This window comes from Macaca thibetana, chromosome 8, assembly GCF_024542745.1.
Source record: "Macaca thibetana thibetana isolate TM-01 chromosome 8, ASM2454274v1, whole genome shotgun sequence".
Classification (NCBI taxonomy): Eukaryota; Metazoa; Chordata; class Mammalia; order Primates; family Cercopithecidae; genus Macaca; species Macaca thibetana.
The window spans coordinates 21,001,590-21,025,187 of record NC_065585.1 but is presented as its reverse complement, the minus strand read 5'-3'; the positions used below and the strand labels follow the sequence as shown (position 1 = coordinate 21,025,187).

At 40.5% G+C, this 23,598-nt stretch overlaps 2 protein-coding genes across 8 annotated transcripts in view; both read left to right on the top strand.

The window, feature by feature from the left end:
* Positions 1–23,598, top strand: part of NDUFB9 (NADH:ubiquinone oxidoreductase subunit B9) — a 576,062-nt gene that overhangs the window by 111,624 nt on the left and 440,840 nt on the right. The window contains exon 1 of one of the 7 annotated variants that reach the window (XM_050801724.1): positions 19,608–19,622. The exons of 5 other annotated variants lie outside the window; for them this stretch is intronic. The gene's annotated coding sequence lies outside the window, so the exon portion shown is untranslated. Of the gene's footprint in view, positions 1–19,607; positions 19,623–19,949; positions 19,955–23,598 lie in introns of those variants that run through there. One more of the 7 variants, XM_050801727.1, reaches the window with a different exon arrangement.
* FER1L6 (fer-1 like family member 6) overlaps positions 1–23,598 on the top strand; it is a 286,778-nt gene that overhangs the window by 248,921 nt on the left and 14,259 nt on the right. The window contains exons 34-39 of the mRNA XM_050801779.1: positions 9,173–9,333; positions 12,610–12,752; positions 14,949–15,037; positions 15,463–15,561; positions 18,779–19,020; positions 20,838–21,001. Coding sequence (XP_050657736.1) covers positions 9,173–9,333; positions 12,610–12,752; positions 14,949–15,037; positions 15,463–15,561; positions 18,779–19,020; positions 20,838–21,001 — 898 coding nt within the window. The remainder of the gene's footprint in view (positions 1–9,172; positions 9,334–12,609; positions 12,753–14,948; positions 15,038–15,462; positions 15,562–18,778; positions 19,021–20,837; positions 21,002–23,598) is intronic.

Here is a 23,598-nt window from a genome sequence, read left to right as displayed (position 1 = left end):
TCAGCTTTAATGTCTCAAATGAGCTCCACATCAGCAGAGCTGGCTTGGGGAGACTCTGTTCAGTGCATTTGAGAGTCGTGGTGACTGGGGAGGCAGCTCTGATTGAGAACCAAGGGCAGGTTCAAGAGTCAAGAGCTAAATGTATGTGTTCACTGAGTCAGATGTGCCTTGAAATAGGGTTCCCCTGGTGGATAATAATGCTAGAAGAAGAATAATTAATATAATACAAATGCCAGTGTCCAAACTAATTATAACATTCATGTACTTTTGATAAAGCACTTTACATAGAGTATCTCATTGAATTTTCTGAACCACCCTTTGAGGTGTTATCCACATTTTATAAATGAAGGAAGAACTGACCCAACTTTCACTCTTTTTTCAAATGTATTTTTAATTTTTGTGGGTACATAAGTGTGTTGTGTGTGTGTGTATATATATATGGTATATGACATTTGATACAGGAATACAATGCATAATAATCACATCAGGGCAAATGGGATATCCATCACCTCAAATATTTATCCTTTATATTATAAACATCCAATTATACTCTTAGTTATTTTAAAATAGACAATAAATTATTGACTATAGTTGCCCTGTTGTGCTCTCAGATACTATATCTTATTCTATCTAAATATATTTTTGTACTCATTAACCATCATCCACTCTCTATCTCCATGAGTTCAAGTGTTTAAGAGAGAATATGCAAAGTTTGTCTTTCTGTGCCTGGTTTATTTTACTTAACCTAATGTCTTTAATTCATTTTGATTTTAATTTTGCATATGGTGAGACACAGGGGTCTACTTTCATTCTTCTGCATATGGATATCCAGTTTTCCCAGCATCGTTTATTGAAGAGACTGTCCTTTCTCTATTATTTTGGTATCTTTGTTGAAAATGAGTTCACTGTAGATGAACAGGTTTATTTCTGGGTTCTCTATTCTGTTGTATTGATTTATGTGTCTGTTGTTATGCCAGTACCATGCTCTTCTGGTTACTATAGCTCTGTAGCATAATTTGAAGTCTGTAGCATAATTTGAAGGTAAAGTGATTCCTCCAGTTTTGTTCTTTTTGCTTACAATAGCTTTGGCTATTCTGTGTCTTTTGTGGTCCCATGTAAATTTTAGTATTGTTTTTTCTATTTCTATGAAGAATGTCAGTGGTACTTTGATAGAGATTTCACTGAATCTGTAGATTGCTTTGGGTGGTATGGACATTTTAACAATACTGATTCTTCCAATCCATGAACATGGAATATGTCTCTGGTTTTTTGTATCCTCTTCAATTTCTTGCACCAATGTTTTATAGTTTTCACTGTAGAGATCTTTTCTCTTGAAGTTTATTCCTAGGTATTTTATTTGTAGCTATTGTAAATGGGATTACTTTCTTGATTCTTTTTTTCACATTGTTCACTGTTGGCATATAGAAATGCTACTGATTTTTGTACCTTGATTTTGTATCCTGCAACTTTACTGAATTTATCAGTTCTAATGGTTTTCTTGTGAGATCTTTAGTTTTTTATTTCAAATATAAGATCATATTATCTACCCACAAGGATAACTTCTTCCTTTCCAATTTGGATGCCCTTTATTTCTTTATCTTATCTGATTGCTCTAGCTAGGACTTCCAGTTCTGTGTTGGATAACAGTGGTGACAGTGGGCATCCTTGTTTTGTTTCAGATTGTAGAGGAAAGGCTTTCAGTTTTCCCCATTCAGTGTAATCCTAACTGTAGGTCTGTTGTGTATGTTTTTTATTGTGTTGAGCTATGTCCCTTCTATACTCAGTTTTTTGAGAGTTTCTTAAATTATGAAGGAATGTTGAATTTCATCAAATGCTTTTTAAGTGTCAATTGAAATGATCATATTGTTTGTGTCCTTCATTCTGTTGATAATGATGTCACACTGATTGATTGTGTATGTCAAATGATCATTACATCCCTGGAATAAATTCCACTTGATCATGATGAATGATCATTTTAAAATGATGTTGAATTTGGTTTGCTAGTATGTTGTTGAAAATTTTTCTTGAACATTTTTGCATCAGTGTTCATCAGAGATATTGGCTTATAGTTTTTGTTTTGTGATGTGTCTTTGACTGGTTTTGGTTTCAGGGTAATACTGGCCTTGTAAAATGACTTTGGAAGTATTTCCTTTTTCTCTGTTTTTCAGATTGGTATTAGTTCTTCTTTAAATGTTTGGTAGAAATCAACAGTGAAGCCTCGGATCCTGGGCTTTTCTTTGCTAGGAGACTTTTTATTACAGCTTCAATTTCATTACTTGTTTTTGGTCTATTCAGGTTTTGAATTTCTTCATGGCTCAATCTTGGTAGGTTGTATGTTGCTAGGAATTCATTCATTTCTTCTAGGTTTTCCAATTTATTTACTAATATATTTCTAAATTTTCCAATTTATTTCTAACATATCATTAGTAGCCTCTAATAATCATTTGAATTTCTGCAGTATTGGTTGTAATGTCTCCTTTTTCGTCTGTAATTTTATTTATTTAGGAGTTCTCCCATTTTTCTTAGCCTGGCTAAAGAGTTGCCAATTTTGTTTATCTTTTTGAAAAACCAAGTTTTCATTTTGTTAATCTTTTCATCATTTTTATCATTTCAATTTCATTTATTTCTGCTCTGGTCTTTATTATCTCTTTTTCTACTAATTTTGGGTTTGGTTTGCTCTAGATTTTCTAATTCATTAAGATGTATTGTTACATTACTTATTTGAAGTTTTTCTACTTTTTTGATGTGGGTGCTTATTGCTATAAACTTTCTGCTTAGTACCGCTTTCATTGTGTCCTATAAGTGTTGGTATGTTATGTTTTCATTTTAATTTGTTTCAAGAAATTTTTAAATTTCTTTCTTAATTTCTTCATTGTGCCACTGGCCATGTAGGAGCATATTGTTTAATTTCCATGTGTTTGTATAGTTTCCAAAATTCTCTTGTTATTGATTTTGAGTTTTATTCCATTGTGGTCAGAGAAGATACTTGATATACTTTCAATTAAAATAATTTTTTAAAGACTTGTTTTGTGGCCTAACGTGTGGTCTATCCTTGAGAATGTTCCATGTGCTGAGGAGAAGAATGGGTATTCTGCAGCTGTTGGATGAAATGTTCTACAAACATCTGTCAGGTCCATTTGGTCTACAGGGCTGATTATGTCCAGTGTTTCTTATTTGGTGTCCTGTCTGGATGACCTGCCCAGTGCTGAAAGTTGGGTGTTGAAATCTCCAGCTATTATTATATTGGGGTGTATCTCTTTCTTTAGCTCTTTGCTTTATAGATCTGGGTGGTCCATGATTGGGTGTATGTGTATGCAACTGTTATATCCTGTTGCTGAACTGACCCCTTTATCATTACATAATGACCTTCTTTGCCTCTTTTTATAGTTCTTGTCTTGGAATCTATGTTGTCTTATGATAAGTATACCTACTCCTGTTTTTTTGTATTCCATTTGCATATCTTTTTTTAATCCTTTTAGTCTATGTGTATCTTTATTGGTAAAGTATGTTTCTTGTAGGCAACATATTATTGGGTCTTGTGTTTTTTATCCATTGAGCCACTCTGTGTCTTTTGATTGGAGAGGTTAGTCCATTTATATTCAATGTTATCATTGTTAAGTAAGGACTTCTTCGATTTAAAAATTTTTTTGATTGTTTTTGCTGTTTACTCTCCCTTCTTCCTTTTAGTGAAGGTTATTTTCCCTGGTGGTATGTTTTAATTTCTTGCTTTTTTATTTTTTGTGTATCTCTTGTATTTTTTTTTATTTGAAGTTACCATGAGGCTTGAAAATAATATAACCCATGATTTTAAGCTGATAACAGTAACTGCATAAACAAACAAAATAACAAGCAAAAATAAAACTGATGAAAACTCTATATTTTAACTTTATCTCCCTGATTTTTAACTTTTTGTTGTTTCTACTTTTATTATACTATGTCTTCAAAAGTTGTTGTAGTTATTTTTGGTTGGTTCATATGTTCATCTTTCCACTTAAGATATGAATAACTAATACACCACAGTTAATGTTATAACATTGTGTTTTTCTGTGTACCTACTATTACCAGCGAGCTTCCCACCTTCATATAATTTCTTATTGCTCATTGACATCCTTTCCTCTCAGATTTAAAAACTTCTTGTAGCATTTCTTATAGGACAGGTCTGGTGTTGATGAAATCCCTGAGTTTGCCTGAGAAAGTCTTTATTTCTCCTTCATATTTAAAGAATACTTGTCCTAGATGTACTATTCTAAGCTAAAAGTTTATTTTCCGTCAGTACTTTAAATGTGTCATGCTACTGTCTCCTGGCCTATAAGGTTTCCACTATGAAGTCGGCTGCCAGACACATTGGAACTCCTTTGTATGTTATTTGTTTCTTTTCTCTTGCTGCTTTTGGGATCCTTAATTTATCCTTGACCTTTGGGAGTTTCATTATTAAATGTCTTGAGGCAGTCTTATTTGGATTAAATCTGCTTGGTGTTCTATAACCTTCTTGTACTTGAATATTGATATCTTTCTCTTGGTTTGAGAAGTTTTGTTATTATCCCTTTGAATAAACTTTCTCCTCTGATCAATCTCTCTCTCTCCTCCTCTCCCCCCGTCCCCCTCTCTCCCCCCCTCCCCTCCCCTCCTCTTTAAGGCCAGTAACTCTTAGATTTGCCTCTTAGAGGCTATTTTCTAGATCTCGTAGGCATGCTTCATTCTTTTTGATTGTTTCTTCTGACTGTGTATTTTCAAATAGTCTTCAAGCTCACTAATTCTTCTGCTTGATTAATTCTGCTGTTAAAAGAGACTCTGGTGCATTCTTCAGTAGGTCTGTTGCATTTTTCAGTTCTAGATTTTGTTTGATTCCTTTTAATCACTTTAATCTTTGTTAAATTTATTCAGTAGGATTCTGAATTCCTTCTTTGTGTTATCTTGAATTTTGTTGAGCTTCCTTAATGTAACAAAATGTAATGTAATGCATTTTGAATTCTCTGTCTGAAACAAAACATATCTCTGTCTCTCCTGGATTGGTCACTGGTGCCTTATTTAGTTATTTTGAGATCATGTTTTCCTGGATGGCCCTGATGCTTGTGGATGTTCGTCAGTGTCTGGGCATTGAAGAGTTAGGTATTAATTGCAGTCTTTGCAGTCTGGGCTTGTTTGTAGCCATCCTTTCTGGGAAGGCTTTCCAAATATTTGAAGGGACTTAGGTATTATAATCTAAATATTTGGTTACTGCAGCCATATCTGCATTTAGGGGACACTCAAAGCACAGTAATACTGTGGCTCCTGCAGACTTGTAGAGATATTGCCTGGGTGGTCTTGGGTAAGGTCGAGGAGAATTCCCTGGATTACAGGCAGAGTCTCTTGTTCTACTCTCTTTTCCCCAAACGAATGGGGTTTATCTTTCTGCACTCAGCTGCCTGGAGCTGGGGGAGGGGTGACACACACACCCAGTGGCCGCCAACACAGCACTGAATCTTGCCCAAGGCCTGCAGTGGACCACTGCCTGGCTACCACCTATGTTCACTCAAAGCCCAGGGGCTCTTCAGTCAATAGGTGGCACATCCAGCCAGGCTTCTGTCCTTCCCCTCAGGCCCATAGCCCCAGATGGGTCTGGAGATGCCATCCGAGAGCCAACGGCTGGAGTTAGAAACCTTAGGAATCTACCTGGTGTTCTACTCTACTGTGGCTGAACTGGCATCGAAACCACAAGATAAAGTCCTCCCCTTTCCTCAAGCAGAGGGGTCTCTCCCCATGGCCACCACCGCCCCAGGCCCATGGTGAGTACTGCCTGGCTACTGCCAACGTTCACTTGTGGTGAATGTTGCCTGGCCTATGTCTCTCCCTTCAGAGCAGTGGGCTGCCCTCTGGCTTAGGGCAGGTCCAAAAATGCCATCTGGGACCAAGGCCTAGAATCAGGGTCCCCAGGAGCCCACTTGGTTCTCTACCCCACGATGGCTGGGCTGGTGCCCAAGATGCAAGACAAAGTCCCCTTTGCTCTTCCCTGTCCTTTCCTCAAGCAGAAGGAATCTCTCCCCATCGCTACCATGGCTGAGAATGTGCTGGGTCACACCTGAAGCCAGCACTGCTCTGAGTTTCACCCAAGGCCAATAGCAAGTACTACCCGGCTCTCACTGCTCATTATTCAAAGCCCAATGGCTCTTTAGTCAGCAGGAAATAAATCCTGCTAGGTCTAGGTTCTTCCCCTCAAGGCATCAGGTTCCCTTCTGACCCAGGTTACGTCTAGAAATGTCTGGGAGCTGGGGCTTGGAATGGAGGCCCCAAGACTCTGCCTTGTGCTGTATTTACTGCAACTGAGCTGGTGTTCAAGGTGCAAGACAAAATCCTCTTTACTCTCCCTCTCCTCAAGAAACTCAGAGGGAAGTAGTCTCTCCTGGGCCTGTGAGCTGTGCTGCCTGGGATTAGGGGAGAGGTGGTGCGAGCACTCCCATGGCCGCCCCAGCTGGTATCTCACTACGTCATGTGCACCCCAAGCCCACTCGCTCTGAGCTCAGCATAGCAGTAGGATTTGCACAGGAATTTCAGTCTCTGTGGCCAGGACTGTCTTTCATGTTTATTTAGGACCCCAGAGTACTTTAGCCCACGGTGGCGGAGTTTGCTGAAACTCAACTCAGGTTCCAACAGCTTGGATGGACAATTTGCCTGTAGCTAGGGCTGGTCTAAATGCTCCTTCCATGGGCACCAGCTGAGTTCTGAGTTCTGTCTGGTGTGTGTTTCTGCTGTGACAGGGCAGCACTGAGTTCCAATCCGAAGTCCGAAAATTATTGTGCTCTTCCTTCCCTAAGTGCACAGATCTTCTCTCCATGCCACAGGGCCATTGCCAGGGAATGGGGGAGGAGTGGCATAGACAATTCGAGACTGTCTTTCTTACCCTCTTTAGTGCCTCTTTGCTTAATATCATGTTAAAACCAGGTACTGTGATTGCTCGCCTGATCTTGTGTGTATAGTTTCAGTTTGGTGTTCCTCTGTCTCCTTCCCCCAAACTCTCACTTTTTACAAATATTTTGAATGCTGCTTAATTTTAAAATATAGACTACCAGCTTTATTTTTTTAAAAGCATGTTGTACTGATAGCTTAAAAAAATTAAGCATATGGTGTAATTTTAAAAATATTTTTATTAACTATAAGATACTCATTGAAATTAGAAAACACAAAGTACAAAATTATTCTCAAATTATTCCACTCATATAAAAATTCTTGTGTAGTATTTCATTTTCAATATGTTCCATGCTATTTTCTCCCTAACTGGACTCTACTATCCATGCAGTTTTATAACCTGCTTGTTGTACTCACCCTTATATCCCAAGCATTTTATGTCATTATTCTTTATAGTCATTATTTCAATATATCTATAGTATTCAATCATAGGAATTATAAGATGGTAAAACCAATTTGCCTTCCTGAATTTTAGGGCATTTGTATTTTTCTTTATTCTGTTACAAATATTGTTGCTATGAATGTTCTCATACAAAAGCCACTGCACACCTCTCTGATAATTCACTTAATATTGATGCAGCAAGGTGGACTGCTCCATTAACAGGAATGCACATTCTGGGACTCTTAATACATATGCCCCAATGGCCCTCCAGAGGGTTGTGCCAATTTACACTGTAACAGACTTGGAGCGCCTATATCCTTCATGGCATGATTTCATACAGTCTCTCTTTCTGGTCTGTTCTTCCTGGAGCCTAGAGAGCCCGTTTAGTTTTCAGTCCCTAGTGGAACCATATGCCTCTTGGGGGATTTACATAGCTTTCCAAGTGCCTGAGAGGATTCCATTCAGACAGCGATTGGCTGTTCTCACTCGGAAATTGGGAAGGAAACCACAGGAAAATGGTACATCTTTTGTTCAGAAGAATTTTCTGGCTGACCTGTTAGGGAGCAGTATAGTTGTTTGGGGACTTGCAACCTTTATTCACTGAAAAGTTTTTAAAACAAGACAAGCATGCGTATTTCTGGGAAGGCCTGTGTGTGGCTCTGGAACTGGCTTGGATGACCTTTTCAGGATTCTCTGGCATAATGTGGAGAAACCACTTGATAGCTCCATTTTATAAGCCATGTTGATTTGTTTAAATGCTTAAATTAAATTCTGATGAACCCAGTGTCCCAATGAGCAGAGGCATCAAGCTTATCTTGGTCCTGGCTGGTTGGGAGTGCTGCATTGCAAATTAGTAATTTTAACCAAACAGCTAGTTTTTAAGGAAAGAATAGGTTGGGGAGATTTAAAAACTTATCACTGATTAGAGAAACAACACAAGACCTTATCTGTGACATGGATATATACTATGATTTTGGCGGGGTGGTAGGGTAGGGAGAAGGGAGGGAAGAAGCAGAGGCCTTGAAAGGATGAGTCTGGCTTTTCTCTTGGAACAACAGCAGCCGAGTGGCTGTTCTGCTAGGGACTTAATAAAACTAAACAAATATAACCTGTAAAGAAATGCTCTTCTTTTGAAAATCCTGATTCTAGTGATAATTTTGGCTACGGGACATCTAATTATAAAAGTAAGGTGGCTGGGCACGATGGCTCATGTCTGTAATCCCAGCACTATGAGAGGTTGAGGCAGGCAGATCATTTGAGGTCAGGAGTTCAAGACCAGCCTGGCCAACATGGTGAAACTTTATTAAGTCTGCTAGGGAATTAATAAAACTAAACAAATATAACCTTCAAAGAAATGCATAGAGACAGACAGAAGACTGGTGATTGCCAGAGCTTCTGGGGGGTGGGAAAGAGAAGTAACTGCTTTCTGGGTACAGGGTTTTCTTTTGGGATGATGAAACTTTTTGGAACTAGATAGGGGTGATGGTTGTACCTCACTGTCAATATCCTAAATGCTACCAAATTGGTCAACTTTTAAATGGTTAATTTTGTTATGTGAATTTCCCTTCAATTTTTAAAAAATGAGAAGTACATTGCTTAAAAAAAAACAACAAAAATAACCCCACAAAAACAAAACAACAAAAAAGCTACCTTCAAAGGATTTTTCTGTTAAGCTACTCAGAAGTCTCGCCTTTCAGGCAAGCTGTGTTTGGCCAGAAAAGAGAGAAAACAAAATCCCTAGCCCCGGGTACATAGAATAGCAAGTTAAATCTGAAGGAAACTGCACAAATCATACTGGGTGGCTCTTTTGGTGGGGACCTCAAAGTGTATCCTCCCTCCACTTTTCAGAGAAGGATACAATGCCTGGAGAGACACGTCCAAACCCACTGAAATCCTCACCAAGCTCTGCAAAGACAACAAGCTGGATGGACCCTACTTTCAACCTGGGAAAATACAGATAGGAAACCAAGTCTTTTCCGGAAAAACTACCTTCACTGAAGAGGACACTGGTAACTCCCTGCAAAATACCTGCTGCTGTTGCTCTTCTTTTGAAAATCCTGATTCTAGTGATATTTCTACCTATGGTGGCCGGGCACGGTGGCTCACGTCTGTAATCCCAGCACTATGACAGGCTGAGGCAGGCGGATCACTTGAGGTCAAGAGTTCAAGACCAGCCTGGCCAACCTGGTGAAACCCTGTCTCTACTAAAAACACAAAAATTAGCCATGCGTGGTGGTGGGTGCCTGTAATCCCAGCTACTGGGGAGGCTGAGGCACGAGAATCACTTGAATCCAGGAGGTGGAGGTTACAGTGACCAGAGATTGTGCCACTGCACTCCAGCCTGGACAATAGAGCAAGACTCAGTCTTAAAAGAAAAAAAAAATGCATGCTCATAGGTAGAAAGTATGGAAAGTAAGGAGAAGAATGAATATCACTCATAATCCCCAAGTTGAGATTCAACCACACTATTCACTGGCATATTTTCTTGCACTTGTGTGTGACTTGAGAATATATCACATTTTTACAGAATTATAAATATGTAGTTTTGTCCCCAGCTTTGAAAATTTCCAATATTGATTCTCCTTTGTTCTTTGAAATGATTAGTGATGATATGCCTTTTTATGGCTATGCCATTTACTTACATTGTATTCTTTTTTTTTGTAGTGACAATGCTATAATGAACTTCCTTATACATATTTTTGTGTATTTCTGAAATTTCTATAGTATAGGTCACAGAAGTAAAATTGTTGTGTCAGAAGGCGGGCAATAGTCTTGAAGTGAATATTATATAGCATAAATAATTGAACACAACCCAAATTACCCCCATAAATGTTATACCAGTAACTCTCCTATTTTAACATCAAGTAGTAGATTTTCCACATGAACATCCTGGGACGTAACACTCCCAGAGAGGCTTCCATAACATTTAGAGTGAGGGGAAAAAAATCACATTTACTTTAATGATACAGAAGAATTCTCATACTGTCACACTGTGTTGGTCTGTTCTTGCATTGCTGTGAGGAAATGCCTGAGACTGTGTAATTTATAAAGAAAAGGGGTTTCATTGGCTCACGGTTCTGCAGGCTCTGTGGGAAGCATGGTAGCATCTGCTTGGCTTCTGGGGAGGCCTCAGGAAACTTGCAGTCATGGTGGAAGGCAAACGGGTAGCCCGCATGGCACTCACATGGCCAGAGCAGGACAAAGAAAGTGGGGAAGTGCTACCCTTTTTTTTTTTTTTTTTTTTTGAGATGGAGTTTCATTCTGTCGCCCAGGCTGGAGTGTGGTGGCACGATCTCGGCTCACTGCAATCTCCACCTCCCGGGTTCAAGTGATTCTCCTGCCTCAGCCTCCTGGGTAACTGGGATTACAGGTGTACACCACCACACATGACTAATTTTTGTATATTTAGTAGAGTTGGGGTTTCACCATGTTGGCCAGGTTGGTCTTGAACTCCTGACCTCAGGTGATCTGCCCACCTCGGCCTCCCAAAGTGCTGGGGTTACAGGTGTGAGCCACCATGCCTGGCAGTGCTACACATTTTTAAACAATCAGATCTTGTGAGAACTCTATCACGAGAACAGCACTAGGGGGATTGTGCTAAATCATCGATGAGAAACTGCCCCCATGATCCCGTCACCTTCCCACCAGCCCCTACCTCCAACACTGGGGATATGAGATTTAGGCAGGGACACAGACCCAAACCATATCACTCGCTCATGCATTTGATGCTTTAAAGTGTCCTACGTATGGTTCAGTACTTTTGATACAATGGGCCCAGTTAAAGGCATGAGGTCACTGCATCAAAAGTATTGAACCATACATAGGATGGTTTAGACACTATGTTGACCCCTACCACTTTGATACCAAGATTTCCTTTTACCTTATTATTTCAAGTCCAGAAACCCATTGAAGGTTCTTACATGCAGATTATTGATATTAATGATATATTAAGAAAAATATTTATTCACAATATACTCTATTAAGCCAATTTAGTTCTTTGGTCAATAGTCTACATAATTAAACAATTACCACTTTTTTGCCCACTAGAAGTCTGAAATTATGTTCATAAGATTAGTTCCTGGCTGCTTAAACTTTAACAAAGATTTATTCATTGATTTCTTGTGTGTCTCTATCAACTTTTACTGATTGTAATTATTGCTACTGGGAGATTTTTTTGTGGCCCCTTTATTTTTATTATTCATTTTTGTGGGTAAATAATAGGCATTTATATTTATGGATAAATAAAACATTTACACAAGCATGCAATATATAATAATCACAATCACATCATGTAAAACGGGGCATTGTGGCCCCCTTTTTAAAAAGACAATTCAATGTTCCTATATCAGATTAGGCCATTCTAAATTTTGTCAATGTTTTATTCAACAATGTTTGTCTTGTGTTGTGAGTATCGTTTCCACCTGTGGTTTTTATTATGAATGACCTTCTTTGGTAGAACGGCAGATGAGAGGACATTTCCTGCGGGTGGGTGTAGGTAGGAGAGAAATCTAAAGCAACCGTGAGAAGACAAAAGATGTCCCTATGGATGGACATTGTGCCCATTGAACCACCTCACTTAGAGCCACCCTGATTTTCCAGGCCCTCTCACAGCATGTTAGCAAACAGTTGTGGAGCGAACTCCAAAAATGTACCCTCTCCAGTACCTTGAAGCCATGTTTGTGATCTGTAGACCTTTAGAGGGTGGGTGGAGCCCCTACTCCAGGACCAAGACTGCTCTCTGGGTCCTCTTGTGAACTAGTCTAATTTCCCTCTCTCTAAACTTTCTATCTCTTTCCCCTTCCCTTCTATCTCCACCTCTTTCCATCCATCCTTTTATCTTTTTCTGTGTTTTTTTTTTCTTTCCCTGTTCCTTGGTACACTTTATTTATTTTGAGACAGAGTCCCTGCTCTGTGACCCAGGCTGGAGTGCAGTGGCGCGATCTCAGCTCACTGCAACCTCTGCCTCCCGGGTTCAAGCGATTCTCCTGCCTCAGCCTCCTGAGTAGCTGGGATTATAGGCACCCACCACTACACCTGGATAATATTTTGTATTTTTAGTAGAGACAGGGTTTTGCCATGTAGGCCAGGCTGGTCTTGAACTCCTGACCTCAAGTGATCCACCCACCTTGGCCTCCCAAAGTGCTGGGATTACAGGTGTGAACCACTGCACCCAGCCCCTTGGTACATTTAAATAAGCCTCTAAGTGTTTAAAAATGCATATGGCAGCCCGTCACTGTCTCCTTGCAGGAACACACACCTGACAAATTTCTTTGTCTTTTCTGCAGATGAGATAGTGGAGTCTTATGAACACCTGGCCCTCAAGGTTTTACACTCTTGGGAAGATATCCCAGAAGTCGGGTGCAGACTAGTTCCCGAGCACATAGAAACTCGGCCGCTGTACCACAAGGATAAGCCAGGAATGGAGCAGGTAGTGGGTGAGACTTTTCTGGCCCTAAAAGTTAATCTTGTGTACCATAGGGTAATGGTTTTCATCCAGGAACAATTTTGACCTTCCCTCAGGAACATTTAGCAATGTCTGGAATCATTTTGTGTTGTCACAGGTAGGTGGGGTTGCTACTGGCATATAGTGGGTAGAGGCCAAGGATGCTGCTAAATTAAACATCCTAGAAAACACAAGGTAGCTTCCTTCCAACAAGGAATTATCCAGCCTAAAATATCAATAATACTGAATTTGAGAAGCTCTGCCCTGGAGTCAGTGTTCAACCTAGGGCATTTTATGATTTGAGTTACCAAACACTTTTGGAAGAATGTTGGAGATTTGAAAAACTTAACCCATTGGGTATGCCCAGGACTGTGTCCAAAATCTGTCTGTAAGTACACAGCCTAATGATAACACACGCTATTCTCAGAGAAGCAATAGGTGGTAGGTTACTTTAAATAACTGGTAAGAAGCAGCTGTGTGGAAAAAATACCTAGAGAGCTGGGCTAGGAGTCAGAAGGGAAGACAAGATAAACTTTGTGAAGAGCCTTCCGTGTACTAGGACCTTTACGCAAATTATCTCAACTATTTAGGATGACCATAGAATTGTTTATTCAAACTGGGGCCATTTGGGAGTGAACAAGGGCACTGTTAATAATCAAGCTGGTACAAGGAACACACACCAGGATTTTCCTAAACAGGGGAGTGTGTGACACCTTCCTCTTATTCCTTACTGCAGCCTCATGATGGGCTTATTATGATCCTCACTTTTACAATGAGGAAATCGAGGTTCAGAGAGCTCAATTCAGTTGCTCTGAATTACTCAGTTGGGGAGTAGTAGAGATGGGATTTAGCCCAGGCAATTTGCATCCCTGGTCCATGCCAGGTTCACACCCCAAGCCAGCTTCTGCCCCAGCTCTGGACTCACTCACTGAAGGGCAAATCATGTGAGTTTGATTATAACAGGTCAGAAACACTCACCCTGCTATCCCAGAGGTATTGGGATATAGACCTAGTGATTGCATGTGTGGAGGAGCATGTTGAGAGGGTAAACCATTATCAGATGTAGAAGCTTATGGTTGGTTCCTGAAATTCACTGCCAGGTGTTTGAAATCATCTGGTTACTAGGATCCTTCATTTGGCTGGTCAGATGTGGCTTTCTGATTAAGGGTGAATATTAATGTGTCTTTAGAAAATAAATCATCCCGCTTTTCTCTATTCAATTGGTCTTCTTCCCAAATGTGAAACCTTTGCTTACATTTTCTCTTCCTCCGAAGAGCCACTGTTTTCTAGCCAAAGCCCCTTTTCATCCAAATCCTACATCATCTTCATGCTCTGGTGGAGCCCCACCTCATTTGTATAAAATCCACCCTTGCCCCATCATCCCAACCCACATCCCTTACTCCCCTCTTGCCAGAGCTGACAGCGTTCTTAGAATGTATACAACAGAGCTGGGCATGGAATCCACAGGGCTTCTCACATGGGCTCTTAAATCTCTTGTACCAGGGTAAAATCTGATGTATGGAGTTCAAGGAAATGGATGGGAGGCTTTGTTCTGCCACTAACTAGCCACAGAACGTCATATAAACTTTGTTGACTTCTCTGAGCTTTAGTTTATGTATAGAACAGAATCCTGGCTGGGGTGAACATTAACAGAGATAATGGATGTAAAATTACATTGAAGGATGATCTTTGTGACAGATGGGATTATCATCTTTTTAATCCTTAGGAATTTACAGAAAGAGCAAGGTCTCTGGGGTCGACACACAAGGGTTGAATACAGACTATGCTACGTATTGTGTATTAAGCATGGGCAAAATATTTTTTTCCTCTGTCAAAAAGGAATAATAACATCTACCTGGTGGGGATGTTGCAAGAGTTCATAAGATAATGTGTGTCAAGTATATAGATAGCGTTATGTCTACCCCCTAAGTTGATACTCAATAAAGGTTTACTCACCCTTCACCTACTCTTAATTTATGCTCTAATTCCTAATATATATATATATATATATATATATACACACAGAAGTCAACAGATATGCTAAATAGACATCTATAAAACTACCAAGCTATACTTAATATCTATTTTTACTAAAAGGATCTTATACAACCATGAATTATCAATTACTCATGCCCCTCAGCCCCCTCCCAAAGCTAAAGAAGATATTTTTTTCTTAACAAGGGCCGCCTGCAGATGTGGGTAGACATGTTTCCCAAGGATATGCCTCAACCTGGACCTCCTGTTGACATCTCTCCAAGGCGACCCAAAGGGTATGTCAGCTGTAGCCCCAGCTTTAGGGGAAGACACCAGGGTAGCAGACAAAAGAATCCTGACATTTTATCTGGTGACTGACAGGTTACCTGATCATCATACCTCACTATCCACTTGGCCAGTTTTGCAGGAGCTGGTGGTGGCCCCTGTCTTAAGGGAGGGGCTTCTGAGTTTCCAGTTCCTCATCTGAAAAATGCTGGTTAATAGAAGGAAGACCTGCTCAGAAGAATACATGTCCTTGATGGTTCTAAGGTCTCCAGCTTGGATACTTGGTTCTGACAGAACCAAGCCCCTGAGTGTTGATATTTCTGAACTTGGCAAACTTTAGGAAACTTACAGACCAAAGGCAATGCTAGAACCACACAGACAGCAACTGACTCAGCTTTCAAGGTCATCAACTTAATGCATCCTTCTCCCATCCCAGATACGAATTGAGAGTGACCATCTGGAACACTGAAGATGTCATTTTAGAGGATGAGAATTTCTTCACAGGCCAAAAATCAAGTGATATTTATGTGAAAGGGTAAGGTTATCAACCAACTCCAACCTCCCTTTTCCTTCCTTCCTCACCTTTTTAAACCCTAACCAAATCTGTGCCTCATGGAGGATACTAAACCCACAGCCCACAAAAGGAGCCATCTTGCTTTGTTAGATAAGGCCACTTTCTTTGTCTAATATTTGTCTTATTTTGTCATTTTGCTAAAAATTATTAGCTTATAAAAATATTTTATGAGGAAAACTTACTACATATACATCTTTCAGTTAAACATTGGATACCTAAACTTATTCAGTAACATTTGTCATATATCTATCTTTAAACAGAAGGAAGCAGAGTGATGTGGTGCTGTTAAAGAAAGATTAATATGTCAAGCAGATTGTAAAGTGAATGTGAAAGCTAAAATTTAGACCTTCCTGTTTGCTAGTGGTATTGATTAAAAAAAGATACAGCCTAAGACCCAGAGAAGCATTTTATATCTCTTTTACATCTTGGCTCTGCTTCCTTTTGACCACTAGTCAGGGAAGGGGATGAGGTGGTACGGCATCAGAAAAAAGGTGATTTAAATCTGTACCTTAACTAAAACCTACCTCTGCCTTATGCTAATATCTCTTTGCCTTCCCCAAATGGAAGTATTCTGTCTCCAGAATGTATGTTATCAATGACTTGCAGTCATACCACATCCAGTGGTTCAAAATTCCCATTTTTTTCTTAATAAAAATATAGAATGAGTTAAACTTTTACAAAGCAGGAGGAATAGAAGGAGCATGACCCAAAATAAGATTTTAAGATCCTCTGAAATTGCTGTCTCATCACCAGTTTAACGTATCCTGTAAATAGGTATTTTACCATGGCTTGAAATACGGAAGGATTCTGGGAGAGTTCGGGTTGAGACTTCCAGAAGCTGGCCTTCTGGAAAATGTGTTGAAGGAGATGTCTATTAACTCACTCTCTGTCTCCTTCCCTCCCACTCACTTCTCAGCCAACTCCAGTCTGGCTTTCTTCCCAATATTCCACCAAAGCAGGTCTCGCTAAAGTGACAGTGCTCTCCATTTTGCTAAATCTAATTGTCTTGTGTTTTTAAAAATTAGTCCTTATCTTATTGCATTTGTCTGAGGAGCATTTGTCACACCTAAGCACCTCTTCTTTGTGAAACACCTTCTTGCCTTAACTTCTGTAGCAACACGTGTCTGTTTTTTCTCTTATCCCCTTGATTACTTCTTGTCTGTGTCCTTCAAAAGCTCATTTTCTGCCGTCTAGCAGTTAAATAGCTCGTAGCATTGTCCTGGGCCAACTTCTCATCTCCCACTCTTTTATCTCTCTGCCATTTTCAACTAACACTTCGCTTGAATCAAGTGGTTCAAATAACCAATGGCTTTAGTTGTCACCTTTTAATTTCCATTCTTGACAACTCCTGTTCCCAATGTGTCTACGTAGATTCCTCAAAAGCAGCACCTCAAACTGAACAACTCTAAAACCAAAATGATCTTACAACACTTTCTTCTCTGTGGTTCCTTATCGTAGTGACTGGCACCATCATCCATTAGGTTGAGAACCCCAAATCTGCAGACCCTTTCCTCACTGACTTCCCCATTTCTAATGTGCTGTCAGAGCCTGTCCACTTCACCTCCCAAGTGGCCATCAGCACTGTTCATCCTCTCCATCTTAGCCTCATCCCACCATTGTCTTTTCCTCCATCATCTCTTGCTAGGTGGGACCACAGCAATACCAATGCCACCATCAAATTGGCCTCTCCATATTCATTCTTGCCCTCCAATAATTTGTTCTCTATGTTTAAACATGAGCTATCTTTTCAAAACACAATCTGATCATGTCAGTCCTGTCCTTAAAACCCTTCAATGACATCTCATTTTCTCTGAACAGAGATTCAAATCCTTAATACATCCTAAAATATCCCATATAGCTAGCCCCTGCCTCTCCCTTCAGCCTCATTTCATAGCACACTCCCCCTCGCTCTCTGCAAGAAGAACTAAGAAGAAAGACCTTCTAAGGCTGCATCCTTACTTCTTCTTCCACGGAGCCTTTGCACATCTCTCTCTCTAGTGACTTCTGCCACTCACTCATATCCCTCTCTCCCCTTTCCCCTATAACTACAGCTCCATGAAGCAAGGACCATCTCTGTGTGCTCCCTAACACTCCCCTGGTGTCAAGCTCTCTCATAGCCTCAGAACAGATACCACAAATGTATTGGTTGAGTGAACACCATCTTTAGCTAAATAATTGGGCCCATACATGAGTGGTGACACTCCTCCGTGAAGAGAAAGGCCTTCACTCCCCTCTTCCCTGCCCTGGGAAGGAAGGATGTCTGCTTTCAGAAAGCACACAGTTTGAAATTATCAACTAGTTTGAATAAAATTCTCAATTAATTCACCATGGACAAAGTAGTAGGGATAAATGTACTAATTGTAACTTATATTATGCTGGGGATGGAGGAGGAAGACCAGGTAATACTAAGAAGAAAGAATATGATAGATAATTTGGAATGTCCAAGGCACATTTAGGCATCATCTCATGTGATTTTTCAGAACAACCCTATCAACTAGGTGCTATAATTGCTTCCAGTGTACAGATGAAACAAAGACACAGGGAGGTTAGATAACTTACCTATGGCTGCACAGTAAGTGGTGCGGTCAGAGTTGGAATCCAGATGGGTGCAGGCAGCCCTCCCACCCTCCATGCCACACCAATCCAAGCCTGTTGGGCTTTCTAGGCCTAGAATCAGGGAGGAGGGGACCAATTCTAGTCTGATGGCACAGGTCTGACAACACAAGTCTATACCAGCCCAGTGCATGCCTGACGGCACAGGTCTACAGCAGCCCAATTTCAGAGTCCTCAGTGTACTGGGTAATCTTGTTCTAACACTCAAGTATAGAGGTGGCATCCCTTACAAAGAGGGCTCCCAGGGTGACAGAGATTCAGATTACACTTTCACTTCATATTTCCTGAATTCCCCATCTTGATTGCATGGGGCTTCAGATCTATACAAGCAATTGAAGACCCTTCCCCAGCTTGCCTTGAAATGAGCCATTTTTCTGTTATGACAGACTCTCCGACCCCTATCTTACTCATTCAAGTTAAAATGGAAACTTCCAACTGAATCTAATCATAATGATTTTTAAACTATGATCTGTGACCACACTGAAATGAGCTAAATCGCTTATGATTATCCTGATGGCTGGAGAACGTACTCTGAGTATTTGAATTCTTTGAAATATTTTCTCAGGTGGTTAAAGGGTTTGGAAGATGACAAGCAGGAGACAGACGTGCATTACAACTCCCTGACTGGAGAGGGCAACTTCAACTGGCGCTTCCTGTTTCCGTTTCAGTATCTCCCAGCTGAGAAGCAAATGGTCATTACCAAGAGGGAGAACATCTTCTCTCTAGAGAAGATGGAGTGTAAGACTCCCGCTGTGTTGGTGCTGCAGGTTTGGGATTTTGAAAGGCTGTCCTCAGATGACTTCCTGGGTAAGCCAGTGACTTCATCAAGCACATATTAGTTTCAGCTTTTGGAGAGCTTGGTCTGATTTAGTTACAAAGCTAATAATTTCAGCACTATCTACAATAGCAAAAACTTGGAAACATCCCAAATAGCCATTAATAGGGATTAGTTAAATGAGTGATGGTGCATCCACATGATGGACCACTACATATTCCAAAAGACTTAAGTTGATCTTTGCTCTACCACTAAAAAGTCATTAAACTTTGAGCTAATTACTGGTCTGCTCTGTGCCTCAGTTGTAAAATGAGGGTAGTAATATTACATATTTCAGAGAGGGGCAGAGCTGTAAATGTGGTAACACAAAGAGCACGCCATAGTGCCTCACACATAGTAAGCACTTGTAAGCCAAAATGTACCTGAGACAAGTTTCAATCAATTTAGAAGTTTGTTTTGCCAAGAATAAGGACAGGCCTGTGATATAGCCTCAGGAGGTCTTGATGACATGTGTCCAAAGTGGTCAGACCTCACGTTGGTTTTATACATTTTAGGGTGATATAAGACATCAATACACATAAGATGTATGTTGGCTTGGTCTGGAAAGGTGGGACAAGTGGAAGTGGGGGCTTCCAGTTCGTAGGCAGATTCAAAGGTTTTCCAATTGGAAATTGGTTATCGTCTAAAAACCTGGAATCAAGAGAAAGGAATGTCTGGGTTATGATAAGGAGTTGTGAAGACCAAGGTTTTTTCATGCATATGAAGCCTCAAGGTAGCAGGCTTTGGAGAAGATAGATTATCAGACTTGAAGAGTCTGTTCTATGAGTCTTAAGGTCTTTGTTGATGTTAACAGTAATGAGGCATGTCTGACTCCCCCTTCCCATCAATGGCCTAGAACTAGCTTTTCAGGTTAATTTTAGAATGCCTTTGGCAGAGAGGAGGAGTCCATTCAGATGGTTGGGGGGCTTAAAATTTTATTTTTGGCTTACACACTCAAGTGACAGTCCTGCAAATGTTAAAAATATGGGACTATCTAATGAATTGGACAGTTGTACAGGATGCATAAAGTGAAAAAAGAAAAATCTCATTTCTGTAAACTACATTTATATGTATAGGAGAAAGGGATAGTCAGAGAGAGAAGGCTAAGCACCAATACACAGAGCAGTGCTCAACTTTTTAGGGATGAAATTATGAAAAATTTTTCCATTCTCATGTTTTTGCCCATGTATATATGCTCTGAAGTTTCCATATTTAACAAATGTTAATTTATAATAGGAAAAAATGGTTAAAGAGATATAGAACTCATGGCAATCTCTTACTCTGCCTTGTGTTCACTCGTTGGAAAAACAGTGTTGGGAACCCACTAAGGTTCATTTCCTGTCCTGCAGAGTAGATACAAAGACAATAAGACTAGTAGTCTCTGACCTGGAAGAGTTTAGTGGACACCAAGAGGGAGGTGAAGTGGGGTGAGGAGGATCTCATGGGGTTGTCAGTGCTAAAGCAGGGGAAGGTTAAAGCCAATAATCCAGGCTCAGGGAGCAGAGGAGGTGCTCAGCAGTGATGCTGCCTGCAACTGAGGCTTGCAAGTTAAGTATTGTTAACTTAAGAGTTAAAGCAAGCTCTTCCTTTGTCTTCTACCTGCTACCATGTGATTAATCTTTTGATGACACCAAACATGTCTCAATCCTATTTGTACTCCCAATACCTAGCACATAGTTGTGATCCAATGTGGTACTGATTGAATGACTAGGAAGTGAAGGGTGAATGAATGAATGAGGATGGTTATTGAGAAGCTCTTCTGTTACTTTTAGAAAATGCTTCCCTAACTGTAAGGGTCATCTCTCCACAGGCACCCTGGAAATGAACCTCAACAGTTTCCCTCGAGCAGCTAAGTCTGCCAAAGCCTGTGATCTCGCCAAGTTTGAAAATGCAAGTGAGGATACCAAGATCTCTATATTCCAGCAAAAACGTGTGCGTGGCTGGTGGCCTTTTTCTAAGAGCAAAGAACTCACAGTAAGTGACAGCTATAGGAGGTGGAGGAGATGGGGGAAGTTGGGGGCATCATGCTGTTTCAATGAGTCATTTTGTGAACTTCAAGTAAAATGCCTTGAAATGACATGAACCCTTCATGCAGAGGTTCTGCTAAGAAGCAAGAACTTTTAAAACTTTATAAATGCATGAAGACTTAGCAATCTATGTTGAGGTGATTTTCTATCCTTTTGGCCTGAACTTATGCCCCTGGCATTAATTATTTTTCAACATTTCTTAAAATTATGCATGAATTCCTGAGTAATATACAATTTCAATGCAATTACCTTATGCCTTCATCCTCAAATGTAAGGCATGATTTTTTTTCAAAGAAGGTGATGGCAGGAGATGCCATGTATCCCTTTTCCTGAATTGCCCACTTCCTGCAAATGCATGTCAGACTGTGTGGCATGTGTTTGGAGGAATTTTTGACCTTCAACAAATATTGGGAAGACAGTTTCTTCTTCCTATTCTTTCCCTCACTGATCCTCTGTAAGGCAGGAGGGATGACTTAGTGAGGTTGGAAAAAGGTACTGAGACTGATAGCAGGGTCTTTTTTCTGCTAGCCTCCCCTTGGGATGAGTGCATTCTGCCCCCGCTTCTAGTGCCTTGTGGCAAAAGCACACCTAGGACAGGATTTTTCTGGTAGCACGTCTGGATAGAGACCTATTTCTCTTTCTGTCTCTGCTTGAGGATCTAGTGGGTGTGAGGCAGGGATTCCCCTTGTACCTCACTGGGTAAATGGCAGCTGCTGGTCTGACCTCATGGTGTCTAGTTTTATTATATTTTCTGAGAGTTTGTCTCTTCTATACATTCTTAATTGGATCCCCTTGATTGGTGAGGTTGCTGGAGAGGTCCAGCCAGTTTCATTCACCCTCAAGTACTTAATGAGGGGTTACTACATGCCAGTCTCTGGGCTTGGTTCTGGGCAATCAATATTTGTTGGATGCATGAATGAAACCAGAAATGAATGAGTCATGGCCTCTGCTCTCAGCCGTCTCAGAGTCCAGTGAGAGGGACAAACAGGTCAACATCCAATCATGCATGGAATAACCGAGGTGTGAAATGCAGGGAAGGAATGGAGAGGTGAGAGGGATGCAATTGTCCTGATGGAGTTGAGGGTTCAAACAGGACAAAGGACAATGAAAAGGCATTTTATAGATGAAAAACAGCAGATGTCTCCTCCAAGTGAACCATGATGAGTACAGTATGGAGGCATGAAGGGGCTCCCAGTAGAAAGCTAACAACCCTCTGATCAAAATTCCTGAACACAGTACAAGGTTGGAAAATGGGGATTGCCAGGCCCAGAAGTCCAAACTGTTATCCTTTGACATCATTCTAATCTGTCTACATTAATAAGCAGTAAATTTAGATGCATGATCATATAATAGCAGTCGTCTATTATATCTTATATTCCTTTAGATTTTGAGAAATATGTACAGACTCCTGTTATTTCATTTAATCCTAATTACTCTTCATTTTCCATGTCATTTACTTATTTCTTCATTTCATCCAACAAGTATTTTCTGAGCTTCTATCAAATGATAGGCCCTGAGAATAAGACATGAGTAATACAGACAAGGTCTCTGTCATCACAGAGCTTACAGTCTTAAGTCAAGTTCAGACATACAGACCCACAGAGAGCTACTCACACATATTCCAAGAAAGAATGACTTAGAACAAGGGCTGGGCGGGAGACAGCACCGAATCAAAGCTTATCCAATGCAGGGATTTCCATTCACTATGGTGGCAGTGGAAGGCCTTTCTGTGCCTGTGAAACTAAGTTGAAACTTGATGAATGAAATGTAGCGAGCCATGGGAGGAAGAGCATTTCCCACAGAGTAAATTCCACAGGCAAACGGCCTGAGGTGGGAATGAGTTCAGTGCTTTGGACAAACTAAAATCCCAAATGAATAAAAACCTCCCATAACTGGCGTGTGATGCATGAGGGCAGCGCTGGTGAAATGGAGAGGACCCTAGAGCCTGATCACACAGGCCTCAAGGCTATGGTGAAACGCTTGGACTTCATTCTCAAAGGAAAGCCACTGCATGATTTCCAGCAGGGAGGGGATCTGCCTCACCTAGGAAACACATCCCCTTAATGCTGTGTGGACAATGGTCGGAAGAGGATCAAACTTGGAGAGAGAGGACTAGGCAGAAATGTAGGAAAGAGTTAAAATGTGCTGAAATAGGAACTCAGAGAGGAGGCTCTTTGGAGAAGGGCACTTGGTTGCTGTGTCAAATGCTCCTGAGAGTTGAAGAAGCCACAAAGATGTGCCCATTGGACTTAATGGCATGGAGGTTCCCGGTGACCTTTAAAAAAGCAGCACTGTGAATGTCCACAGCATTATTCATAATAGCCCCAAAGCAGAAACACTCAAATGTCCATCAGCTGGTGAGTCAATTTTTAAAATGTGGTATATCCATACAATGGAATATTATTCAGTCATGAAAAGGAATGAAGTACTGATACGTGCACCAACATGGATGAACCTTGCAAATGTTATACTAAGTGAAAGAAGCCTGTCTTGAAAGACTACATACTGGTCTGATTTCATTTGTGTGAAATGCTCAGAATAGGC